The sequence below is a fragment of the Alosa alosa genome, chromosome 13 (assembly GCF_017589495.1).
Source record: "Alosa alosa isolate M-15738 ecotype Scorff River chromosome 13, AALO_Geno_1.1, whole genome shotgun sequence".
Taxonomy (NCBI): Eukaryota; Metazoa; Chordata; class Actinopteri; order Clupeiformes; family Clupeidae; genus Alosa; species Alosa alosa.
Genome location: NC_063201.1, coordinates 25,736,096 through 25,762,548, shown reverse-complemented (window position 1 = coordinate 25,762,548; position 26,453 = coordinate 25,736,096). Strand labels below are relative to the sequence as shown.

General features: G+C 41.1%; 1 protein-coding gene and 1 long non-coding RNA gene across 6 annotated transcripts; both read left to right on the top strand.

Annotated features, from left to right (window-relative positions):
* The first annotated feature begins 3,665 nt into the window (after positions 1–3,665).
* On the top strand, positions 3,666–6,936 carry LOC125306313. The gene is made up of 7 exons (XR_007195540.1): positions 3,666–3,764; positions 4,647–4,692; positions 4,983–5,015; positions 5,668–5,682; positions 6,324–6,398; positions 6,543–6,564; positions 6,666–6,936. It is a non-coding gene; the product is annotated as an uncharacterized LOC125306313 (long non-coding RNA).
* Positions 6,937–7,155: 219 nt separating this feature from the next.
* Positions 7,156–17,485, top strand: fxyd3 (FXYD domain containing ion transport regulator 3). Of its 5 annotated transcripts, none has more exons than XM_048261608.1 (8): positions 7,156–7,316; positions 14,109–14,156; positions 15,017–15,058; positions 15,208–15,231; positions 15,351–15,425; positions 15,819–15,855; positions 16,481–16,530; positions 16,815–17,485. In XM_048261608.1, the coding sequence occupies exons 2-8, from the start codon at positions 14,111–14,113 to the stop codon at positions 16,832–16,834; spliced, it is 294 nt and encodes a 97-aa protein (XP_048117565.1). In that variant the 5' UTR covers positions 7,156–7,316; positions 14,109–14,110; the 3' UTR covers positions 16,835–17,485. The 5 variants fall into 5 exon arrangements, with proteins under 5 accessions (XP_048117565.1, XP_048117564.1, XP_048117561.1 ...); XM_048261607.1 differs by having other exon boundaries at positions 14,106–14,156; XM_048261604.1 differs by lacking the exon at positions 7,156–7,316 and adding an exon at positions 9,832–9,970.
* Positions 17,486–26,453: the final 8,968 nt, after the last annotated feature.

Below are 26,453 nucleotides of genomic sequence, written 5' to 3'. Positions count from 1 at the left end.
GACATCTCAGCGTGTTTGGTATAAAAAAATTACATTTCATTTTAAATTTAAATTTTGAAAGGTTTAAAATTTCAGTAAAACAGAACAATGGTGTGTGGTAATGTTCTGTGTTTGTGTGGCTTGTTAATCTGTCTGTCTGTCTGTCTGTCTGTCTGTCTGTCAGTAAACAGCAGCTACTTTGGAATTCTTATCGGCTGTGTGATCGGAGGTTTTTTTGGCATCCTCCTCGTCTTTGGCCTAATATACGTGTTCCTGCAGAAATCAGAATCGTTCCAGGAATGCTTCAGTGAGTACCTTGCCCCCCTACCTATGTATGATGTACAGTACAGCCCTCACAGAGAATCTGCCCATAGACATTAATGCCACTGGATGTTAATTCTCCCGTGTTTCTAATCTTGATAAGCTTGAGCAACACAATGTAAGAATTGCTATTTATAGCCATTGTCATCCATTTTCAATATACTGGGTGCCCATTTAGAGCTAAGAGGGTAGACAAGACATTGAAAACTGATGAGAGGGGTCTGGCACAGAGCAACACATTTACAGAGTGCAATACCAGACATGCTGGGCATGTATCAGCAATCACAGAGATTCCACTCAATGCAGTGCATCATCAAAATGAGTTTGGTAAAACAGGTAAAAAGTACATCATGTTGCTTTAATGAATATCCATGGTGCAATTGATGTGATTATATCACATGCTCATCATTCCGGTTGTCTGATTTGTCTGTTCAACAGGAGGAAAACGAGAGGAAGACGAATGCACAATAGTTGAAGAGTCAAAGGGGTACTAACTTGACTTCTGTTCAGCAAAAATGCACACAGCACAGAAAAACAAAAGTTAACATGCCTTTAGTCAAACTTTACGTTGTAGTAGCACATGTAACCATTATTTTTTTTCCAAATGAGTTTGTTTAGTAACCAGACATACTGTAGACATGCAAGTTCCCACTTTGACCAGAAGATGGTGTCTCTTCCTTGAAACAAGCCATGGAGCCAAACAGCTATAGATGTATGATGTCCAAAATGATTTACCATGACATTGTAATAAGTAGTAAGGTGTTGTGTTGTTTGGATGTTTGCTTTTTGTCTGTTTACATTGTTTTAATTCTTCAACGTTTATTTCGATGAGTTGATGTTTTCGTACAGTTTCAACGAGTGTGTATATGTGAATCATAACAACGGCAGGATACGGCTTGAAAAATAGAAACAGTTCTGAACGAACAGTGGGGAAAGTAGATCAATATTGACACAGGTGGTTTCCTTGGCCTTTGAAGAACAGTTACAGTGATATCTGCAAAACTTTTGTTTGAAGATGATGATACTTTATATGATCATCAATCTATACTTCAATTTCAATATGAATGTGCTATATGTGAATTTACTTTAACTTATTTTTTTGCACTTTTTGTCAGCCTCAAACTGTAAAACGCATTACAGCACATTATCTCTAGAATTATCATTGTTCTCGTCTGATCTTTGTCTTGCTTTACCCAGATTTAAATTGTAAATCTGAAATGAAATAATAGTTGCATAGAAGCACTCTGAGCATATCAGACAGACTAGACATCGGTCTTTTTTAAAAAGTAATGTGTGTCTCTCTCTCTATCCCTCTAGCTTTGTAGGCATTGGGGTTGTGTTGGGGTGAGTCGTTTTCACAAAGGAATTGTGTAATATACATTAAAGTGGCTTTCTGCACAATATCACTCAGTATGTGTTTCATAATTATCATCCATGCGTTTCCTCCTGCTGGTTATTGCTCACCCAAAAGGCTTACCACAACCGTTATCAGTCTTTCTTGTCATTCATCTCGCTCAACTGCCCCCCCAGGCGCACCTCTTGCAAATACAGCAAGTACACTGAATGGGAATCAATAGGCAAGAGTGGCTTGTTTGCACTGTAAAATTCTTAACGTTTTTTTAGCAGATAAGTCAGTAGGATTGTAATCATTAACCAAATGTTTGAGTCTTGAGTCTTGCCTCTGACTCGCTATGCAACATGTCCTCTTTAATTGGTTCAATTATAGCACATATGTTAACTTTTTTTATTTTATAGGCCTAATTAATATTCCTCTCATTGTTTTAGTTTTTGAATAATATTGGCAGTATATCCAGTTACCGTGATATTGCCGAGTAGGCCTAGTATACCTATTTTACACCACTGGTGTATAGTGCAAGCATGTATGTATGTATCTATGTATGTATATATTTTTCATGTCTTGCTATCCAGACTCCTAGCATATCACTCATAAAATGGACGGGCATGTATTCCTCGGCTCTGGAGTTGTAGTAATACCATCTGACATTAAGGTACCGCCTCCAAACTAGATCCCCATGGCTGGAACCCCCACCCCACACCACCCCACCCCCCGCCCGAGACTGCCGCTTTGAGTGGCTTCTGAATGTAGGTGAGGTGGAATCTTCCACTGAGGTAGCATGGATCATCGCTCCTGAGTGTAGGTGAGGTGGAGGTAGAATTTTCCACTGAGGTAGCCTATTGTTCCCGGGATCCTCCCTGCGTGAGCAGCCTGTTTCCCTCCAGGCTCCATCAACCTCCTCTGTCTCCTGTGGTCTCCTTCTAAGAGGGTTGGACCGATTCTCCGGCTCACTGAAGTTTCTTTCCTGAAAATGAATCAGGAGGGAGGTTTTTTTTTTTTTATGTTTTTGCTACAGTGCACTGCTTATCTGAGTTGTCTGGAGGTTGTATTTGGTCTGCTATATATGTCATATACAGTATAAATTGCCAGTGCGTTTTAAGTACAAATGCGTTTTAAGTACAAACAGTTTTATGGTTCAAAATCAGACTGAGATGAGGACAACAAAGTTAAACAGTAAACTACAAAACAGGTATAATTGTCATTTTAAGACATCTTCGAAGTCTTATGATGTCTTATGATATGATGTTGTAGATCAGGTCTGAAAACACCACATGTGACACATATAGCGTCTCTGAACTGTTCCCAATGTTGGAGAATAGATTTATTGAATAAGTAGCAAGGTAGACAAACGGCAAATTTCTGGTTTGATACTGTACATGGCTTAACTGAGTTCACCCCAGTAGAATGAGTATAAGTATAAGTATAAGTATATATACTCTTTTGATCCTGTGAGGGAAATTTGGTCTCTGCATTTATCCCAATCTGTGAATTAGTGAAACACACTCAGCACACAGTGTACACACAGTGAGGTGAAGCACACACTATTTCCGGCGCAGTGAGCTGCCTGCATCAACAGCGGCGCTCGGGGAGCAGTGAGGGGTTAGGTGCCTTGCTCAAGGGCACTTCGGCCTTGCCTATTGGTCGGGGTTTGAACCGGCAACCCTCCGGTTACAGGTCCGAAGTGCTAACCAGTAGGCCACGGCTGCCCAATGCTGTAATGTGCTGAATGTGCTGAACATTTTTGTGCAACAAAATCACAACATCAAAACCATCATGCATACACAAAAAGTTTTTACCAATAAAAACATGAGTATGCACCTTTCTAGAATCCAAAATTGAAGCCTTTCCTATGCACAGACCAGATGCTCGATGTGAAGCTAATGTTTGGGCAACAATATTGCAGTGGGATAGCGTGACAGGAGAAAACAAGGAACAGTGATAAGGACAGCCATAGCTCACCTCAGGCTGTGTTTTGGTTATACACAATAAGGAGGAGTCATCACTCAAGGTAAAGCCAAGAAATGAAAAAAGTCATATCGGAGGACACTTGCAATCTGTCACACTGACAAGACGTCTCAAGCCACCAGAGAGAATTTCTCCAGCTCAGGTAAGGTCAAAAAATCATGGCTGTGAAAAATTACTATGGTTTTGTTTTAAATAGATCAAAAATGTGTTTAAGAGAATGTGTGTGTTATAGATGCAACTCATTTTACAATATTCAATGATCTTCAACTCTTGATACCTTGCTTACAAGGGAAACGGGAAATGCTAAATAGTCATTTAACTTGTAAATGTGGATCAGATTATGTAAAAAGCCACTGAATGTAATTTGAAATGCTGCCTAAATGGCCTCATGTTGATGAAGAGTTAGGTGCCTACATGCCATATCCACCATTTTGTTTTCCAAGTTATTGGAATCAAAACAACACAACTGCAATTTGATTGATATTACCTGAAATACACAATTAAATAGCCTGACTTTTTAATGGATTAAAAACGGAGATATAGCATTTTGGAACCAAACTCTTCACATGTAGATTTTCATTGTAGTGGTTGAGAACTGATACCAACCCAAATAGGCCTGCCATAACGTCTGACCATTATGATGTGAAAAAAGGAGACCAAGGAGACAAAACCGCTAAACCATAAGTTGATACATGAACAGAGTGAGGCCACATAATTTCCAAAACATTCTGCGTTTGCCCTTGCTGGAATCCAAGGTCAACCCAAGGGTGTCCGGGAGCCTGCTGGGTCTTCTCTACTCAGTTACATAGTGATGCTGTTTACTGTCAAAACACTGGTACAGCTGGTTGGTGTCGCGACTAACTTTGTTATTTGGCTCTTACCCAAAGAGCACTGATTCAAAATGAGGAAGAGGCAAAGAAGGCACATTTCTAACCTCAAAATGTATAGAAACTCAGGCACTTTTTCTTGAAAGCTATTCTTGTTTTGAAAGAACAATAACAGCCTGTTCTTTGTTTATTGGTAGGTGATCAGAAAGATGGAACAGTTCAGCTTTCTATTTCTTTTGGGAGGTAAATGGTCTTCCTTCTCTTTTTAGTACAGTCATGTAATTTCCTTAACCCTGTCACTCATACATGCCCAACTCTTTTCTTGGTGCTTCACAAATCTGCATATTAGAAATTTGTACAGATCATATTATGAAGATCATATTATGTAAGATATTATGAGATACAGTATCATATTTCTTTGTATCAATTGCAACATTCCTTGCGCAACTTGACCTTGACAAGTCATAGAGTTGTCCTTCAGCTCAGTGTCATGTGAACTGTGTTTCCTTCTCCCTTCTCCTTTCTCCCACCAGTCTTTTATTCCCTCTTCATCGAAACTGAAGCAAGTAAGGGACCATAAGTGTTTGTTGTATTCCGGGTTTGGGTTCGGTTTTTTATCTGTCATTTGTCCGGTCCAGTGGGTGGTGGTGTTCCCATGATCCCCTCCGTCGCCTCTTCAGAATAGCCATTCCTGTCCAGTCCAGTCCTGGATCATAGATATTAAAAAGCTAGATACCGCATTGACTGTCGAGTTCTATTAGGTGGCATCGTAAACATGGCCGACATATTGGTGGGGGCAGCACCTTTATTGTGTAAGGGCAACATTTGCAGGTAATCACAGACACCTGTCTGATTTCCAGTCAGAGTCACATGCTCCTCCATTGGCCTCCAGTGATTGCTGCCCCCACCAAGATGGCGTCGCTATTTACGTACGTTCTGTAGCCCAATGCGGTATCTAGCTTTCTAATATCTATGTCCTGCATCACCTGATCGGCCCCGCCCCTCTGCTTACTGCAACCTGGATCCACCTGGACCCCCATGCAGGCTGGGTCATGTGACCACCATAACCCTTGACCACTGTGATATCTAAACAATTATTATCTGCATATTCAAAGTTATACAGATGTACTATACTGATAACACGTACTGTGATTGGCTTTTCTTTCAACCTGTTCCCCTTTTAATTGTTTCCTGTTTATCCACCCTTCATCCCTTAAGGCCCATTCGTATACGGTAAGTAGTCCTTACACAAAAATATTATATATTTAGTAAGCCCTAAAACATATACATAATACATATACATAACACATATATATAATACTTATAGAATTTTCTTCTGAAATATTTTTCTGAATCCACTTTTAATTCTACATTTCTTTTGAATTGAATTAAAAATCATTTTCAATATGTTTATTGTTACATATATATTAATCCACCTCTGAATGACACTTGCCGTTATTGTGAATAGTTCTGCTTCACCTTGGAAAGTCAATGATGATGGTGTACATTCAGCTGGTGTCAACAGAGTTTCGTTTGAGCTGCCATTGCCAGTGAATAGGGGAAGAACTCCAGTATCTTGTGAAAGGCGAAAACAGGGTCAAACAATTACATTAGACTAGCACTAATATTATGATAAAGTTGAGATTATGGACGAGGAAAACAATCATTTCAATTACAAAGCAATGTAATTCAGTAAATAAACTAATCAATCTATCACTATGCATATGAATGTTATAGATCACATACTGTAAAGGGGTGTACAAGTCAGTGTGTGAATAGATGCCAAAAGGAGGCTAACTCTATATCTGTGTTGGCCAGTCAGTCAAGTTGTCCAGTAAACCTGGAGTTTAACTGATGCTTTGTTCTGTCAACAGACTATTACAAACTACGAGTTGGTGGCTTGGTGTTCGCAGGCATGCTTGTGACAGGAGCAGTTGTTTTATTAATGTGTAAGTAAATAAAACACTGTCTAAAGCATTAACTCATGTTTAGTTATTTAGTTTATTAACTCATCTCAGTTGAAATGGTGGCTTGTGTAACACTGATTTCTTTAACAACAGAAATAACACATTCTTCCCCACTTCTCTTCACAGGGAACAGGTGTAGGCCAAGCAAGTGAGTTTCTCAGTCAACAATTGTTATTTGTAAAAGCTTAATAGACATACATGGACACAGACGGCACTTCACAACACTTTCCCCTTCTGTTAACATTACAGGAAAGGAGATGATGACTCTGAAATTTGAGATCCTTCAGAGGACTGCACCAGTTTGGGATTTGTTGTCATGACAGCCATAATCATGTTTGATGGGTCTGATGTTGCTAGGGTAATGCTGGACTATAAAGAGAGGCGTTGTAGTGACTAGATGGGTTCAAATGCATTTGTTTTTATCTTTATTTACTGAAGCCATTGCATGGAATTGTGAATCTTACATTAAAAAGGACAATTCTGTGTATGAAGAATAGAATCACAGTTTGGTTGAGGTTGAGTGGATTTGCTGATTCTTTTTTCTTCTTATAATAAAATCTTTCAACTAAGACAATGGTAGCCTATAAAGGCTAAAATTGAACGATCCATGGTTTCTAAATATCACATCTACTCAAAAAGGCTACGGAAGCTAACCACCGTTTTGGTTTAGGCGTGCATGGAAACCAAGAAATGAAAGTCTACTCCGCCCTAAAGTGCTTCACATCAATTCAAAACTCAGCCCATTTCCAAACTGAGCCAACCTGTTGAACGTCAGTGAAAAGGGTGTTGGCCTCAGTCTTCCCTAAATCAATATACAGACTCTGGTGCCAACAAAGGTTTACGATAAGTTGTCCGTCTTTTATTCTTCGGCTATTCGACACGTGTGAAAAGGGTTAGAAGGTAAGATTCAGTGCAACATGTGTACGTGTTTGTCAACGTGAATGCCATTATAAATAACGCATTCTGCGTGGTAATAGGCCACTATAAAAGCCTATATATTTTATATATTGTGGTCACGATGATGTTAATGGTATTCATTGGCAGCATATGCCACCTTTCACCTTCCTCTGTACGTATGTTTTATTAAGGCTATGGAACATATACTAGGTGTTTTACAAAGCGATTTTAATTTTAAGATTGTAGCCTACCCTAACATTAGCCGACATCCGAATAAACCGTCCTCATGTGGAAAAGAGAACTGGCTTTTCATTTCCGGATAGTCGTAGGTGTTTTAGTGCGAGACTCGGAAAGTGCGAGAGTAGGAAAGTATCCTAGCGGTCTATTCTCCCACAATTGTTATGCCTGGCTGCAATGACTAGGATGCTTAAACCCTACAGCACTGAATCATAACTAGATTGATTTCAGTGTGTGTTGTATAATTTCTCATATACCCATGTAATGTCAGTTTGAAAGATATACTTGGATGTTGTATGTTCGTATGGAAATTGGACACTTAAAAGCTGTACTATGCTCTAATCCAAACGCGGGAGAACCGTAGCATGTGCGGTTTAACTTGCGCAACAGGCGACATGCTTCAGCCTTTCCAGTCATGACGCATGTGTAGGCTACTTTGTACCGACTTGTGAATGGGACATGGTGCGCACATGTCCTTAACCATTAGGCTAGACATATAGACATCAAACATATATTGGATCTAGCCCAGCCAGTTGCTCAACTGTTGTTTCCGAGATAGCAACCATGGCTTGGATTCAAGCGCAGCCTTAGTGCGAGACTCGGAAAGTGCAAAAAAAAAAAAAAAAAAAAAACGGGGCGCACCAGCCTGTGGGATGCACTGCTCTAAATTCCATCAGGACCAGTGAATATTTCTGATATAGTGCAATGAAATTGTATATGTGGTAGTTGCAGTTGTAGCCTACTCTATTTTTGGAAGAGGAAAATCTGTGGCCTGCACTCACATACATCTGTTTCAAATAGTTCAGTAGAGTATGAGAGTCTGTAATCATCTTGTTCATTTTGACTACCACTGTTAACCGTTTAAAGATAAAACTTGATGTGATTATACCAGAGCACGAGGAATGCAATTGAGGAACTTTTTGTAATGCTAAATTGCTTCAGTCTCAGTCTACACGAAAAGCATTCACTCCAACTACAAGTCCAGCTTTGTTATTATTTTCAAATTTGAGCTGCTAGTGCTCCCAAATCCAGTTCCAAAGAAAAAAGCGTGTCTAGTCTGACTGTAGTTACTCTCAGAGGAGTAGTGGTGGCGTGTAGGAAGAATGAGTCATGGAAATAATATGTGCCTTTCCCCCATGCGCTTCTCACATGAGACAATCTCATGGAAATATCCCTCTATGGTGCCAGTATTAAGTGTGGCTCAACGGTGTGCAAAGACAGGAAACACGTAGTGTGAAACAGTCATTAACTTGAGCTACCTCGATGCCATGTTTATTCCTTCCTTTAGAGTAAGAATGGGTGTTTTATGTCATGAGAGGACACTGAGGACAAGCGTGGTCTGGAATGTGTCTCCCTGTGTCTGTCGTTTAGATTGCCTCTCTTTGTGTACTGTCAGTATTGCTCCTTGCCAGAATTTCACTTTCATTGTGGAAGGACATCTTCCGCCTTGTCAGGGTGTGCGCACAGCAAGACGTTGGATTTGGGATAGAATTCTCCAAATGTTTACACAGCAAAGACATGGGAGAGAGTCTCAAATATGAAATCGTGAGTCAATCGCCAGTGATAGTAGGCTTCTGTTTTGTAATCAGTCCTATCTTTTTGAGAGATCCTGGAAAAAATCAGGCCTTAATAATAATCTTTTGTTGTTGTTGGGGACCTACACAATGTAACAAAAGAAGCTCTCTGTTATGTCAGCAAGGTTGCAGTGAGGTACCATTGTCACTAAGATTCATGTTTACATGTGTAGCCTAATAAGTAGGGCACAGGCCATTAACCAGAGCCCAACAGGTGTTTTTTCTTGTTGATCATGGCTGTTGCAGTGTCAAGGTCATTGGTAAACATTTGTGGACATAACTCCTGATTTCTAAATCTTGTCCTGCGGTGTCCCATTAATTGCGTTGGACACACACTGACAATGAATGGTGAATGAATGTGTTGTGACTGTTTTGAAAGTATTTTTTCCATGTATTTACTATTTAATTAAAGTAAACAAAAAACAGACAGTGATTGGTTTGGCAATCCATTCCAGTCATTTTGTTTGTACTCAATCAATTTTGGAGTTGAGTTTGAGATTCATATAGTCACTAAATTCTCTATTGTATGTGGCCTCTCAGCCAGTCCTTAAACCAGATGAACATTGTTCTCTAAAGGCCAGTCAGTGTGTGTGTGTGTGTGTATGCCACACTTCAAAGTGCTCAAAGTCTATTCTTAGTGGCAGGGGTTTTGTTCTTAAATTAGGCTCATACACATATTGGATTCCTATGACCACGTGGCAGAGGCTTTATGTAGTGTGGTTATGGTTGGCCTGTGCTTCCGTACTTTGGTGGGAGGGGGAGACCTGCAGGAACTGCAAACAGGAACCCAGCAAGATCCAGCTAGACCACACACTTCAAGGGTCACTCTTGGATACAAATACAGCTGTGAGAATGCACAGTGCACTCTGTACAAGTACAAGTGCTCTCTCTCCCTTTCCCTCTCTCTCTCTCTTTTTCTCTCTGCCTTTCTTTCTCTCTTTTTCTCTCTCCCTTTCTCTCTTTCTTTTTCTATCCCTCCCTCTCTCTATTACTCTCTATTACTATTTGTGGGCAACAGTGGCCTACTGGTTAGCGCTTCAGACTTGTAACCGGAGGGTTGGAACCCCGACCAGTAGGCACGGCTGAAGTGCCCTTAAGCAAGGCACCTAACCCCTCGCTGCTCCCCGAGCGCCGCTGTTGTTGCAGGCAGCTCACTGCACCGGGAATAGTGTGTGCTTCACCTCACTGTGTGTTCACTGTGTTCACTGTGTGCTGAGTGTGTTTCACTAATTCATGGGTTGGGATAAATGCAGAGACCAAATTTCCCTCACAGGATCAAAAGAGTATACTTATACTACATACACAAGCATGTCAAGACATACAAACAGGAAGACACACACACTCGTATGCACGCACACACTCACACGCCACACACGCACACACACACAGATGCTCAGCTGCCATTGCAGCCTTGACTTGAGGCTATCGATAGGAGGTCCTGAGAATTATGCAGTAAGACAAATGTGAGTTCTCCAATGGCCCTGGTGCATTAGCTCCTTGGAGCCACAAGATTAGTCACATGGCCAGAGACAGTGTGCTCATCCAGGGGTCTAGCCAGCTGGCCACATGCCTCCCTCACCCGGCGCCCTGGCTCAACAAAGCCCTTAAGGACTGTGTAGCAATCTGTGGTGAGCGGCCAGTTACATAGCAGGACCTACACCAGGCCACCTTCAGCTTTTCACAGCAAACGGTTCCTTTATTTAGAAGGTTTTGTTTTTGTGCGTGTGGGAAAGGCATGTTAAACGGTGTGTGTGATTTATTTTTTCCTGTGCTATATGTAGACATTTATGTGCACTAGGCTATTTGGACATTCTGATTCAGGGCATCTATAAAGAATTTATGAAGAATTTCATTATACATCTTACCATGGTAGTAAAGCCTAGTTTGGTTTGTAATTACATTTGTCTAGTTTTTTTTTGTCAGTGCTTGCAAGGTCAATGCCATTGCCAGCGCCAATTAAAAAGTCTGTGTGTTTACTCTGTCACTGAAAGGTACTTCCAGACAAACCATGGGCTCTTTTTTATCTCGATGTATGTTCTTGGTTGCAAAGAAAGAAGAGAGGGAGAGAGAGAAAGATAGAAGGCGTGAGCAAGAGAGAGAGCGCATGAGCACATCAACAAGTAGGAGGTGTTTGAAGTTCTCGATTCTAACCTGAAAGCACAGCACACAGACAACACTGAGACTCTCCTGTCACGCTATGTGGCCACAGCTCTCGCGTGACAGGAGAGTGTTTGCTGGATTGTGCAGCTGCAGCTTGCCAGGAGCCTGTAGTTTCTGCCAGAGGAGGCCTCATGCAACGACGCACCATGCTATGGCCAGTCATTCTGACCCAACACAGAACATGATTGTGGATTCAGCTTGTTGGTTGGACAATGACAAGCAAGTAGAACAAGGGAGGCTTGAAAGTGTGCATGAGAAGTGAGCATGAAGTGTGCATGAGAAGTGAGCATGAAGTGTGCATGGGAAGTGAGCGTGGGACTTCACTGGAGTCTAAGAAGCAGTGGGTGACAGCCCTGACGTGCCAGGTCACATCCCCACCGGAGTTTACTGTAGAGCGCGGAAACAAAAGGAAGCAAGGCAGGGTGGACGCCGCGTGGGCCGTTCCCAGATGCAGTGGAACACGCAGGGCAAGTCCGTTCACAGCACCAGAGCATAATGGCTGATCATGCCTGTGGCCCAGGCAGCCAACGTGACCCGTGAGAGGAGACGAGGACAAGACTCTTATTATCATCAATGCCTGGCCCCCCTGGTACTTCACCCGGTGGGGTGGGGAAGCAGAGAATGTGTGAGTGTGTGGGGGCATAGTTGGCAACACTGCCTAGCATTCTTATACAGACACGTGGGGGGGGGGGGGTTGGGCATGCTAGAAAATGTCTGCGTGCCTAATTCAAGTGAGAACTGTAATCTGACACTGTTCGCGAAAACAACAAGGATGGGAAAGGGCGACAAAACAGAAAAAGCACCAGGCTTTGCAAAGTCTTGTAAAACACAGTAAAATCTCCAGAGCTGCACTTCCAAGGCTGCTTCAGGCATTTTCTCCCAATTGCCATGGTTGCTAAGGAGTAGGCTGGCTCAGGAATGAGGGCTGACATATAGTGTAGTCAAGAAGTGACAGCCACCGGGTCATGAATCCACAGAGTTATGCTCTGCACTGTTGTGATGTTTTTACTGTACGATGGAGAACTCCTTAGCTTGCTATTGTTTCAGCATGCGTTCACACCATTACGGAAGGTTGTGTATCAGATCAACACATTGAGTGGACATTGAGTGGGACAGTCGTCGTTTTGGCAGAGAGTCACCCTTAGGTTGTGACCCTTGGACCATGTTATATGTACATGTACAGTTTGCTTACTGAGTCGGTGACCCTGTGTGTTTTCATTGATTGGACAGAGAGTTATCATCTTATCACAGGAGAGGAAAAAGAGCTCTGCGGGACTGCAGGGATTTGCACAATCTCTTGAGGGCTTTCCATAGTGCCTTCAAATTAGCTGCCGGCCTTTCTCTCTCAGGGAGGTCTGTCAGGGTCTGGGCTGATCAAAGGGAAGAAATATTGGAGGTTCATTTTGGCACAGCTTGAAATGTGGTGATCCAGTTGTGTGCGTGTATATGTGTGTGTGCGTGCGTGCGTGCGTGTGTGTGTGTGTGTGTGTGTGTGTGTGTGTGTGTGTGTGTGTGTGTATGTGTGTGTGTCTCTCTTAGCCGGTCCTGTTCAGTGCGTTTGCTAGGCAGGTAGCCTGTTTCGATTAGAACATATGAAGGCCTTCCTTTGTTTATCTGAGATTTACATTAGCTCAGCCTACAGTCTCCATAGCTGCAGCCTCTTACATCCATTTGACACATATCTTTTCAACTCAGCTAGATGATTTTCATCAAGAAAATGCAAATGTCTCTAATTCTTACAATCCTATTGTTTCTTTTAGTTGCAAATAGCACATGTATGTTTTTGCCGCATATAACAGTGGTTCTTAACTGGTCTGGCTTTGGGAGCCACAATTTCCCATGTTCATCAAGTCGCGACCCATATACAGGTATTTGTTGTTCAAGACAACAGATACTGTGAGCTACATGCTAAGACACACAAAGTGCCCGACAGGTTTGTCTTTGACAGGGGTGCTTGGTTTCCATGTGACATTTTTGTTTTGATGGTTTCATGCTCTCATGTGCCAGCAATTCACTGCACCCCACACACTGGGGTTTTCTGTCCCATTTTGTCCTCAATTTAAGTGAATCTATATCCTACTTCAAATATTTGGGGTCGTAGCCTAGGCCTACTAGTGTTTAGCGCTAAAATTATGTCTAACATGACTTGTCACATAAACATTGTCTATCTATGTCCAAGACTGACATACAAATAAAGTCTATCAAAATAAAGGTCCAATATTAGATTTGATGAAGTAGCATTTTAAATGAGCGATTTCTTCTTTTTTAACACCTTTGGGTCCTGACCCACCAGTTAAGAGTTAAGAAACACTGGCATATAATGTCCTGGATTTGTATTTCAGTTTTAGCAGCCAGGAGCCATTTTGTGCATTTGGGTCAGATCTAATATCAACCTAAAGGGAGGAGCTAGAACTTGCAGGTTGTTGTTGACATTGGAACCGTTTTTTTTTTTCTGTTTTTGCTATTTGCTGCCCTTGGTGGAGTATGTTTAATCAGATCAAGCGGGTTATGGGATAGGACTAATTTGATTCAACCCTTTCGTATGAGCAGGCCTTGGATTGTACAATGGTTTCAGTTTCAGTGTTTTATATTTAGAGGGCCCATTAACTCCTTAGTGGGGCTTGAATGCCAAGGATATTGTAAAGCACAATGTCGCTACATTCTCTTGTCTACAGTCACTACATGTTATACACCAAAGCCAGAATTTAAACTTCTAAATCACTCCTAGTCTTTGTTTTCAGTGGTGAGTCTAAATATCAGTTAGCTTTTGGTCTACAGTATTTGTCCATAATATTCCAATCATATATATTTTATCCTTCAGCAGGTATGCAGTCAGCGATGGCAAGGATTTTTGCAGCAGTCTTCTTCACACGTGAGTGAGCTTTTTATCCCTAATCTTCAGGAGAGGAATGTATGATTGTATGATTGTTTCCAAAACCCTATCTACCCTCCATTGCTAACATTCACAATCCATCTAAAAACAAGAAACTCAGACCACTCAAAGTTCCAATTTAATTTTTCTATGTATACTGTAGCGGCGAGCTAATGTTATGTTTACTTCCTGTTTCCTGTGGGAGAATTATAGGTATTGATTGTTCATTATTGGTTATTAATTAACTTATGGGTACTACCCATCTTCAGTGTAGTTTACTCCCACAATGGGACATTTGCTGTCTGGGATGTGTGTACTTTGAAATCAGGAATGGTGTGTGTGTGTGTTTACGTGTGTGTGTGTTTGCGTGCGTGCGCGTGCGTATGTGTGTATATTTGTGCACATGTACCTGGCATCTCATTTTAAGTATAGTAAGTGCCATTGGATGGTACTGGACGGAAAGTTCTCAATGCTAATTAAATAATACTTCCTACAGTAGGTGTCATACTACCGTAATGTACGCACCGTAATGTACCGTAATTAATAGCCGCAGGTTATACACTGATTTTGCAAAATTTCTTCAGCTATGAGGTTAATGCACAGGGGCAGTTAATATGGCATTTATATGGTTTTATTTTTTTAATTTATTTCCATAAAACACTGTCCTGCGGCTTATCCACAATCCGGCTAATACACAAAAAATGACTGTACTGCACACCAAAACCTTCTTTAGCATTACATTCCAGAGAGACGACCAGTGTACCCAGAACAGGGATATGCATACTGATTTACTGTGCAATGCAAATGTATATCTCTAAATATAACCTAACCTACTATATTCTCCTTTTCTTTGGCCACAGTTGTATCCTTTGTACTGGCAGAAGAACGTGGACCAGAGAAACGTATGTTGCTATTTTATCACTTTATTTTTGAAAGAAAGTTTCACTTTTTCACTACTTTGATTTTTTAGCATGCTTCTTTGGAAGTTTGCAAGTTGTGGTGATTCAGACTGACCAGTGCTTGTTTGTTTATTTGGTTGTTTTCGCCACAGCGGAGGATGACCCTTTCACTTTTGGTAAGGCCAAAAAAATATGATTTTGTGACTCAAGAAATAAATGAACGGACATGACATTTATTTCAGGGTTGAACATGGTTAGTAAGTCATCATCTCCTTTCTCTCCCCCGCTCCCATAGACTACTACAGACTTCGTGTTGGTGGTCTGATTCTGGCTGCAGTCTTGTGCCTGATTGGATTCACCATTCTCCTGAGTGAGATCCTATTCTACCTACCAGCTGCACTCAAACACACCTAGAGCCACACCTAAAGATCAAACACACCTAGAGCCACACCTAAAGATCAAGCACACCTAGAGCCACCCCCAAAGATCAAACATGACCAGTAAAGCCCGCCTGGGCCATGCAAAGACCAGTGCTCAGGGATTTGCATCTAATTCAAGAGTATCTGGAAATATTTGCATGCCTACAGTAGATTCTGACATAGTAGAAAGTGACAAATGACATGTAACACATATAAAACTTGAACAGCAGTATTTACAAACATACAACACACACTTAAACACATCATGCATTTGACTGCCTAAATTCTTCATATATGTGTCACCTTTTACTGATAACATCATCTGAGTATCTCTCTTTGTACAGGTGGGCGCTGTAGATGCAAGTTTAACCAGGACAAGAGGTGAGTTGAAAGTGATCTGTCCACGGCCTTTTTTATGATGTCTACCCTGCTGAAAAAAACAGCCTGACCAGCTTAAGGTGGTTTGCTGGTTGACCAGCTTGTTTGACCACCCTATGATGGTTGACCAGCTACAGTAGACCAACAAAACCCTTGCGAAAACATACCCTAAGCTGGTTTACCCAGCTTATGGTCATTCCGTTGGTTTTGCTTGTCGTACCTCAAGCTGGTCATTTTAGCTGGTATTGCTGGTCTACATTGCTGGTTCAACTGGCCATGCCAGCTCATGTTGGTCATTCTAGCAAACCAGGATAATCATCTTACACCAACAATGTTAAGCTTGGCAGGCTGGTCACCAGCATGACCATGTTACACCAGCTGTATCCCACACGACAGGCTGATCACACCAGCATGACCAGCTTTCTCAGATGGTCACGCCAGCATGCCCACCTGGTGGCCCAACCAGCTACACCAGCAAAGTCCAGCAAGAGCTGGAAGATAACCAGCAAAGACCAGCTAAAACCAGCTACCAGCCTAAGCTGGTTTCTAGCTGTTTTTTTTCAGCAGGGTAGTGTAGGCCTACTAACGTTACTTTAAGGGGTCTGTTTTAACCATCACTGTTCCCCAGGAGAAAGGCAGGAAGCAGTGCTGCTGGGCAACAGATGCTCAACGACGCAGGTGCGTGTGTGTGTGTGTGTGTGTGTGTGTGTGTGCGCATGCAACGTGGAATATAATTGTAAGATAGGATAGATTCTTTCTACTACAGAGTTCTGTGATTTTATATGTAATCTATAGTAATCCTCCTGCCTCTGATTATTGGAATGGTTGAATATCTAGTGAGAACATCCTTTTCACAAACAGATAAATTATCACAAACAAATTATCACACATTATGTAAACAGATAATTTATGAGTGTGTTCAGGGAGGGTCTCACTTTGCATTTCCTGATTGGATTTCACAGCCCGGGCCAGCGAATGCTAGACGGAAATCAGTGATCGAAGTACTGCATATGGGACACTCAGCAGTCCGAGGAGAAAGGATTGCCATGTTTCTTTTTACAGTTTGATCACTTAAATATGGTGGAATTTTCCAATTGGAGTGAAAGGTGTATCCATCATAGAAATGTGTCAAGTTGTTGTTGTGCATACTCCATCCTTACTTTGTTATTCAGCTGTGGATTGAAAGAGAACGGAAAAAATGCACATGGTAGACATGTGATTACCAAAAACATTCTGAACTCCCTTGCATTGTTGTTGCCTTTAATTATATATATATATATATATATATATATATACACTGTAAATGCGTGTGTAGTCTAGATGCAGTTGAGAAAAATATGCTAGTGTGCTTGAAGATATCACTGTATTCGTAATACATTCGTCGATGGTACCCTAGTATTTTGATTTCAAAGTATTTTGCCAAGATTAACAACAATATGATTACAGATTTCATACACTTGCGGATATGTTTGCTCTGCACTGTCACTACAGTTTTGATGTCTTTGTTTTTTAGATGTTTGTTTCTCTCTGTCTAAAGTTCATTAACATTGAAGTCAGTATATCTTTTTCAATGGTGATCAACTGATTACAGTGAAAAAGCAAACAATACAAGAATTAAACAGTGAATGTTGAAGTCAAGTGTTTTCTCTTTACTCCAAATATAACACGTTCAGAACATTATTTCTCTTACTTATTTCATTATCCTTCTGACTACCTGCATTTCTTAAATAGATTATGTATCATGTAAATCAGGGGTCTCAAACTCAAATGAACTGGGGGCCAATTCTGCCAACGTCATCTGATTGGAGGGCCAGCTATTTCTGAAAATGCAATTGAAAATACCCTTTTCAAATACCACACAAAACTGCAAACAGAAAGTGCAAGTGTTTTTATCTAGTTTTAGACACCTGTGCTAGCAACCTTAGCTTATAAATAAAATAATGATAAAATAAATATTAATACAAATTATAAAATAAATGAAAAACATAAAAAACAGGTATGTGTGTGTGTTTCACACCAAATAAAAATAGTTCCTCATAACTTTTTTAAACCTGGCAAACTAGGCATCAGGGTTAAGAATATTTTTATCATTGTTATATCAAAATTTAAAAGGCCATGGCTTGAAAGTGGTCAGAGATAAAGTTATACTGTAAATGTAAAAATCTTTGAGTAAAACAAAAGTTTATGAAGGGGGTAAATTTACCCATCTAATTTGTCACTGGATGGCAAGCACCTCAAATTATGCACCTTTCAGTAAATACTGGATGAACATATGTAAGCAGGTTTACTTTCCTTTTTTCATATTACCCACATAACAAATTAACAGAAAAACACCTAAGATGTATACCAACACCTAAGATGTTGTGGTTTAGTAATAGATTACTACAATATAGGCCTACAATAAAGTATTCTGGTCAAACAGTTCCTATCGCGGGTAATCTGCAGTACCCAGAAGTTCGCATCATATTGCGGGTGACTTTGTAGTTCTTTAGAGCCCTATTTCTACTAGCCCTGCTGTCTGTACCACATCCATTACGGACACTATCATCACGATTACCACTGCAACCTCCAAGCTATGTTGGGCAGAGGGTCGAAACAAGCATGGTATGCTTAGTGGACACCGTTGTATACACGCACCTCCATTCACAGACGCACCGTGACTATCACTGTCATAGACGATCGATCATAATCTCCAAAAGGATATTCTCCTTCAGAATTAGAATAGGTGAATAAGCTTACCTAAGACTTCATCACACGTGAACGTTTTTCAACATTTGGTGTAGGCCTGGCTATTTCTGCTTAATTTCTGCTTCAATTTCTGCAACACTATGGCCTGCATCGCTTCCGCGTCATTACAAATGCACGTCTTTGTGTTTCTCGCGTGTAATACAAGTATTTCCTGAAAGCTTTGCGCAGCGATTTTGGGTTTGAATCAAGCTCTGGATGTCTTGCACATAGTGGAGCAGAGTAGGCCTACAAATGAGATTTGTCCCCGTACCTGGATCTATCGTCTATTTTAATCAGTATCGTTGTTTGTCGCAATTAATAGCCTCAAGGGCCGGATTACATTATTATTTTGTCATACGTCGCGGGCCGGAATTGGGCAGGACGCGGGCCGGATTTGGCCCGCGGGCCGGGTGTTTGAGACCCCTGATGTAAATAGATTAAATAGACTGTATCATGTATAAAATGCATGTAATATTGAAATGACTATGGAGCACAAAAAGCCCTTCTGTGAGGACCTCTACTGGATGATGAGTCACAGCACCTAACAATCACTGAAATAATGAATTGAACAGCTGCAATAAACATCAGATGCATTTAAATAAATTCAAAAAAGTTCATTTTTCCCCCTTAATTAATTTCAAAAAGTTAAACTTTTATTTAATCTAGATTCATTAAAGTGAAATATTTCAAGCCTTTTTGTTTGTTTTAATCTTGATCATTCTAATCTCAATGATTACAGTTTACAGCTCAAAAATCCAGTATCTCAAAATATTAGAATAAAGAATTTATAATACAGAAATGTCAACCTGAGTAGAGTTCTAATCAGCTAATTAAGTCAAAATCTAAGGCAAGGGTTTTCTCATCCTTTAGTCTCTCAGTCTGGGCAGGGCAATAGACTTTTCCACTAGATGCATCTGTAATATATGTTAGCATGACACCAATACAAAGCTTTTTTCACACTGCTTGGAGACAAACCAGAGGGGTATTTCACAAAGGCAGAATTAAGACATCCAAGATAAGTGATAAAGCGAGGTTTGACATAGCGTTGTCTGGTCATCCTAGCTCAACTCGTTTCACTAATGCCAATACAGGATGAGTAGGAGCGACTATGTCAAGCCAGGTGTAAGTAATTCAGGATGTGTGCGCGTTCATGTTTCTGCTCCAAAGTGCCCACGGTTGGAATAAAAAAGACGCGGAAAATAGCGTCATTCACACAAAGTGAACAACGGCTTTTGACATAGACTAACAATTAAGTAAAGTTGTCCTTTTTGGAATGGGGAATCATGGCTATTTCTGTAAAACAGCAGGAGTAGGCGTGGTAGACCAACTGAATGCAAATTTACGAATGCACCCACGTGTGAGTGCTTCCTTGTCTCGGAACGCAACGTCAATAAGAAAGCGCTTGCCACTGCAAATATGCACATATATGATATACCAATATTAATATTGTAGTTGAAAATACCTTCGAAAACTTGCCCCTCCACTCCCAATCAACTACAGTAGGCCCTAGGCTATTCATCAAACGTCTATCAATAAAATAAGCAAACAATGAGTACCTATAACCTATGTTAATAATTATAAGGCTATCACAATTAAAATAATAACCATATGGTAGTAGGCAGACAGTCTGTTTTGTTTTGCGAGCAAATACATTTAGCAAATAGTTTATAAATGGAATAAAGCTCCTTAAAAATTAGCATGGAGGTCTGATGTGAATGACAGCTAGCAGAACCAATAAGACGACATAATTACCATTAGAATTAACTTAGCTTGGCTGTTAGCCTGGTCGGGACCAGGCTAGGTGCAGAGAATAAATCCTCATGGTAACTTATGTGCCATCTCTTTTGTGAAACCAAGTCAAGGCTAATTTTCATCCAGGATAACCTAAAAATCCCAGCTTAATCCCTTATCTAGGTTTTGTGAAATACCCCTCAGCTCTGATAACAGTTGTTTGACACTTGTGCTATAAATAAAGAGAAGCTGAAACTGACAAAAAGATTTGCCTCTAAAATCGGCAGCCAGTGCAAACCAAAACGGTACAGGGTACACTGACACCTACTGGCGAATGCATAGAATACAATAAAACCTATGGTTTGTGGATGCTTGTAGCCTTGTTTTGGTTTACAGTGGCCTAAGGAGAATGAGCAGCACTCTACCCTTCCCTTTTGTTTGGTCAGGCTGCCTCAACTCTGTTTCTAGTTTTGGAGCCTGGGCTACCTACAGGACTGGGCTTTTTATCGGATCATGAGGAGAGGATTGCTGAATGTGAATAAAAATGTTATGCGCTTTAAATCTGACTGCACCTTTAACTGGTTGCTGATGTGTTTGGTCAGCGGCGGAGAGGAGAGTGGTGCAGGCACCGCCCATGGTCTCAGATGCACTGAGGACAACAGTGCTGGACGCTGGTGCATGCAAAACCATATGTGGACCTAAAGAACAGGAAACAGAAGAGCAGGGAGGACAAGAAAAGGGGAAGGAGATCCCACACAGGCCATTTGGTGACTTAACAGGACTACGTAGAAACAAAGAAGGATGGAATCCAAGTCAGGGTGGAACCCAGGGGAGCCTTCGATGATGTATCCATCTGCACCTCCGTCTTGCCCAGATGGCCAGGGGTACTCAATGGGCCCACCTCCACCTTACAACTACCAGTACGGGTATCCATCAGCACCTTCTCAGTATGTGGGTCCCGGGCTCCAGGGTACTGCTTTTGGAGCTTCCCCTCCCCCAGGAGGCTTGCATTCCCCTGGGGCATATAAATCCAGTAGGGCTGCCTCTCCTGTGCCGCCTGATAAGCTCGGCCCACTCCACGAGCAGCAAGTCACCGTTGTACTCCAGCCGCAGATGTATGTGACCCAGGTGCCACTGGAGAACCCCCTGCCTGACCACATGGCTTGCTCCATCTTCACAACCATCTGCTGCTTTATACCCCTTGGGGTGGCTGCCCTTGTCTATTCTATTCTCGTAAGTATGACCTAAACGGAACAGGTCCAAACTGTTTACTGGTCTTTAAAATCCTGAAAAGATAAAGCTTCAACACAAAACATCTAACAAATCAATCGGTCAGCAATCTGAAAATATTGACACTTGTCTCAAAATGTAGTTCCTTTTGAATGTAAGTAATTGATTATGGTGAACCTTGGCATTTCCAAAGCTACCATTTCACCACACTCCTAAAGATTGACCATTCATAAACAACTGCAATGAAATATGGAGCATTTTTCCCATAGATCACTGCTGCTGTTGCTTTAAGGAAGCACTTCATAATAATATTAGAGCGGAGTCTGTCCAGGCAGTAGGAACATATTCAATTAGGTAATGGACCAGGACTGGTGAGGGGAGGGCACGGGGAATCAGGAGGCAAGAGGGATCCATTACCTCCTGATGGAGATGTCTGGACACGTCAGATAATGGACCACGACTGGCGAGGAACTGGTGACCTAAAGTTAGGAACAAATTCATTCATACCCCTGGCAAATGTTGATTTAACATTGATTTTCTCTTGACCAATAGATAGATAGATAGATAGATAGATAGATAGATACTTTATTGATCCCCAAGGGGAAATTCAAGGTCTCAGTAGCATACAGACATCACACACAACATGCACTTACAGCAGAAAAAAGTAATATAAGTATATAAATATATATATTTTTAAAAAACACCACTGAACAATAAAGACAGTAGAAGATAGAAAAAAATACTAAATATACTAAATAAAACTAAATAAAACTAAATAAAATATTCACATAGTGTGCTTAAGGATGATTAAGCATGAGGCGCTTGCAGTAGTAGGGCAGGGACTGAGCCTTTGATTCTGTATGCATGGTAAGGTGCTCTATGAAAGTGAATGTCAAATGATGGTGATGGTGCAAATAAGTAAGTCCAACAGTGCAACAGTGCAAGAATAAAGTCTAGAGACCAGCATAAAATAAATATGGACATATAGAGAATAGAGAATAATGTAGACAAAGTAATATAAAAAAACTATATCAGTGCAAGAATAGGTTGAGGTAATAGGGTTACAGCCATTGGTCAAGTATTAAGTCTAAACTATTAAGTATTAAGTATGGCCACAATCCAGGCCGTGGGAGGGAGGGAGGGGGTTATGCATATGTGCTAATATATCATGTAAACAGTGTAGCAGTAAAACAGTAGGCCAGTGGAAAAGTCAGTACACAAACATTGAGAAGGTGGAGAGGCGGACAGACTATGCAGAGAAGTCTATCTCTCCACTTCCCTTTAGTGAAGCATTGAACAGTTCAATGGCCCTGGGGTATATGTTTTATGTTTGTTCTGACTGAAAATAACACTGCCACATGCCAAAAGGTTGTAAGTATAGTATATATCAGGAAGTATATATACTTCCTGAGGAGGCTGCGGTCCTTCAATGTGTGCAGTAAGATCCTCAGGATGTTCTACCAGTCTGTTGTTGCCAGCGTCCTCTTCTATGCAGTAGTATGTTGGGGAGGAAGCACAAGGAAGAAGGATGCGGGGCGAATTGACAGGCTGGTAAGGAAAGCTGGCTCTGTAGTGGGAGCTGAACTGGAGTGCATCACTTCACTATCTGATAAAAGGACCCTGAACAAACTGATCAACATCTTGGACAATGAGTGTCACCCACTCCACAGCACTATCGTTAAGCAGAAGAGCCTGATCAGTTGGAGACTTCGCTCACTGCCTTGCACAACTGACAGACTGAGAAAGTCATTTGTCTCCAGGGCCATTGAACTGTTCAATGCCTCACTTAAGGGAAGAGGAGAGATAGACTTCTCTGCATAGTCTGTCTACCTCTTCACCCCCTCCATGTTTGGATACTGTCTGTCCACTAGCCACTTCTACCACTGTCTTTATGCCTCACTGTTTGCGTGCTATATTAGCACATTAGCACATATGCATAACCCCCTCCATGCCACAGCCGAACTGTGGCCACACTTATACATTTTCTTTAAATAGTTAAATATATAGATATATAGACTTTACTTTATTTGTGCATTGTTGCACTGTTGGACTTACTCATTTGCACTATCACCATGACCACTATCACCATTGCACTACCACCATGACACTCATTCACACAGAGCACCTTAGAGCACCTTACCATACCTTACTATGCACAGAGAATCACAGGCTCAGTCCCCTGCCTCAGTCATTGCAAAGCGCCTCTGATTGATTAATCACCACTATGTGGATACTGTTTTTAGAATTGATTTAGATTAAGTTTTAGTTAGTATAATTTGTATTTTAGTATATTTAGCATATTCTTTATCTTCTACTGTCCTTATTGCTCAGTTGTGTTTTTATATTATATACTTTAATTACTCTTTCTGCTGTTAAAGAATGTGTTTGTGTTGTCTGTATGCTGCTGAGACCTTGCATTTCCTCTGGGGATCAATAAAGTATCTATCTATCTATCTATCTATCTATACTCTTTTGATCCCGTGAGGGAAATTTAGTCTCTGCATTTATCCCAATCCGTGAATTAGTGAAACACACACAGCACACAGTGTACACACAGTGAGGTGAAGCACACACTAATCCCGGCGCAGTGAGCTGCCTGCATCAACAGAGGCGCTCGGGGAGCAGTGAGGGGTTAGGTGCCTTGCTCAAGGGCACTTCAGCCATGCCCTTGAGCAAGTCGGGGTTCGAACCGGCAACCCTCCGGTTACAGGTCCGAAGTGCTAACCATGGCGGCCACGGCTGTTGTAAGACAATATGGTAAAAATATGGAATCAGATAAAGAAGCATTTTCATGTGTTTTAACATTTTTATGAAAAATGGCGTGTCCAAAATTATTCAGACCTTGTGGTCACATCACAGCTCTCAAAATGGTTCTTATAATACCTACCAAGCCTCTCCATGTCTCCACAATGATTGTAGACCGCACCTTTTTAGCAGCAATCTGGGTTTTGAGGCAGGAATGATTCTTTGCCATCACTCTGGGCTTGTGCTCACTTCTTTATGGATTGATGTCTGGACTCTGGCTGGGCCACTCTAAAATGTATGAATAATTTTGGGCATGCCATTTTTCATAAAAATGTTAAAAAAAGATCAAAACGCTACGTTTTCTGATTCAATGTTTCTACCACATTGTCTTACCTTCTGGCATGTGGCAGTGTCATTTTCAGCCAGAACAAACATATTGGTCAATAAAACAAAACAAGATTAAATCAATATTTGCCAGGGGTATGAATAATTTTGTACCTAACTGTAGTTAGTGTCCTCCTTGTTGGGCATTGCTGCCTTTTTGAAAGCCCAACAAGAAGTTTATGGAAGTGTACTGTCCGTCTACCTAACTAAGCATATGTATAGCTTACTGTTTGTGCACTGATCAGAGATACACTAAATTGAGTTATACTTGGCTTATACTGATACATATACAGACAGAACAGTTTAAGTGTATTTACTTTTACTTGTAGCCAGAGACTCGTCTTTGAGAGGTTGTATGACAGGTTATAATATTACCCTTCCGTAAAGACTGTGTTTGGGTTAAAATTGAGTTGGGTGGACTGCTTAACACTTTGAGTGCCAAAAACACAATGTTGCGTTTTTAGCTTTTTTTTTTTTAATTACGAAAATAGACACTCTAACACACCTTATGTGCGATTTTATTTTACTGAATAGAACTGAAATAGATGATGATCGAAAACTCACTTGATGAAATTTGATGACATTTTGATGAAAACTAGCCACTGTTTAGCTTGGGATTTCTCAGGAACAGGGGCATGTAGAAATAAACGGTTTGTACCCACCGAGAGCTTAAAGTCTCACCTTTCAATCGAGCCATAATATTGTATGTGTCCATAGCTATAAGATAGAATACGCTGTGGCTCTACAACAATCATCAACAATCATCTAGATTGCTGGCACTCCAAAGCTTCCGAAAATAGCGCGGCATTCAAAGTGTTATGTTGTTTTGGCATCTAATACAATATTTGAATACATATTTTTATTTATAAAGAAAACATGTTCTTTTCAGAGGCACTATTCTCATGGTTTTAGATGTAGTATGTTTTTAAGACCACTAGAGTGGGATGTTTGCCATTGCAGTAAGAGTTCACTGTAAACTATTTTGGGTATGGGGGCAGGGAGTAGCGGATAGCAGGTCATTCTAATCACTTCCAACTGTCAGACTTTGTGTGTGAGTGTGTGTGTGTGTGTGTGTGTGTGTGTGTTTGTCCATTCGCATAACTTAAAAAGTAGCTTGTGGTCACCATATCTGTTTTGTCCTACAAGGTCATCCGGATCCTTTTTTTTTTCACTTTCAAGTGGCAATGATTTGCAGTAGCCTAACTGCTTTTGTTACAAATGGAATGGTAGAGTTGTCATTTGTAAGCTGTATAATATTTGGCTTGTTCAGACCTGAAATCAACACCAGGGCTTTGAACCTGTTTACTGAAGAGAGAGCACTGCTATGAGCAGCCCAGGTTTCGCATGATCCTTTGCACCACACAGAGGCGCCTGCACTCATAAAACGATTGTGTTGCCCCGATCTGGACACAGACATGTGTTAAAAAACGACGCAAGTTGTGTTGTTTTCAACACAAGTTGTGTTGTTTTCAACACGTATCGTGTAACAAATAAAAAAGGGAAACAACACAAACTGTGTTGTCCCTCTCTGGATGCAGAGATGTGTTAAAAATAACACAAGTTGTGTTGTTTTCAACACATTCATTTAAAGCATGTGTTTCCAAATCAGCAGCTGTTTTTCATTTGACATTTGACTTTCAATAGTTCTGGTGACTTTCCCTCCTCTCCCCTCCAACCCCGCTTTCCTTCCTGCCCTCCCCTTTAGACCCGGCCCGCCCTGCCAGGCAGGGCCATTTTAGGGAGGGCCTCTGCATGGGGGAGGGGAGGGATCTAGGAAACCTGAA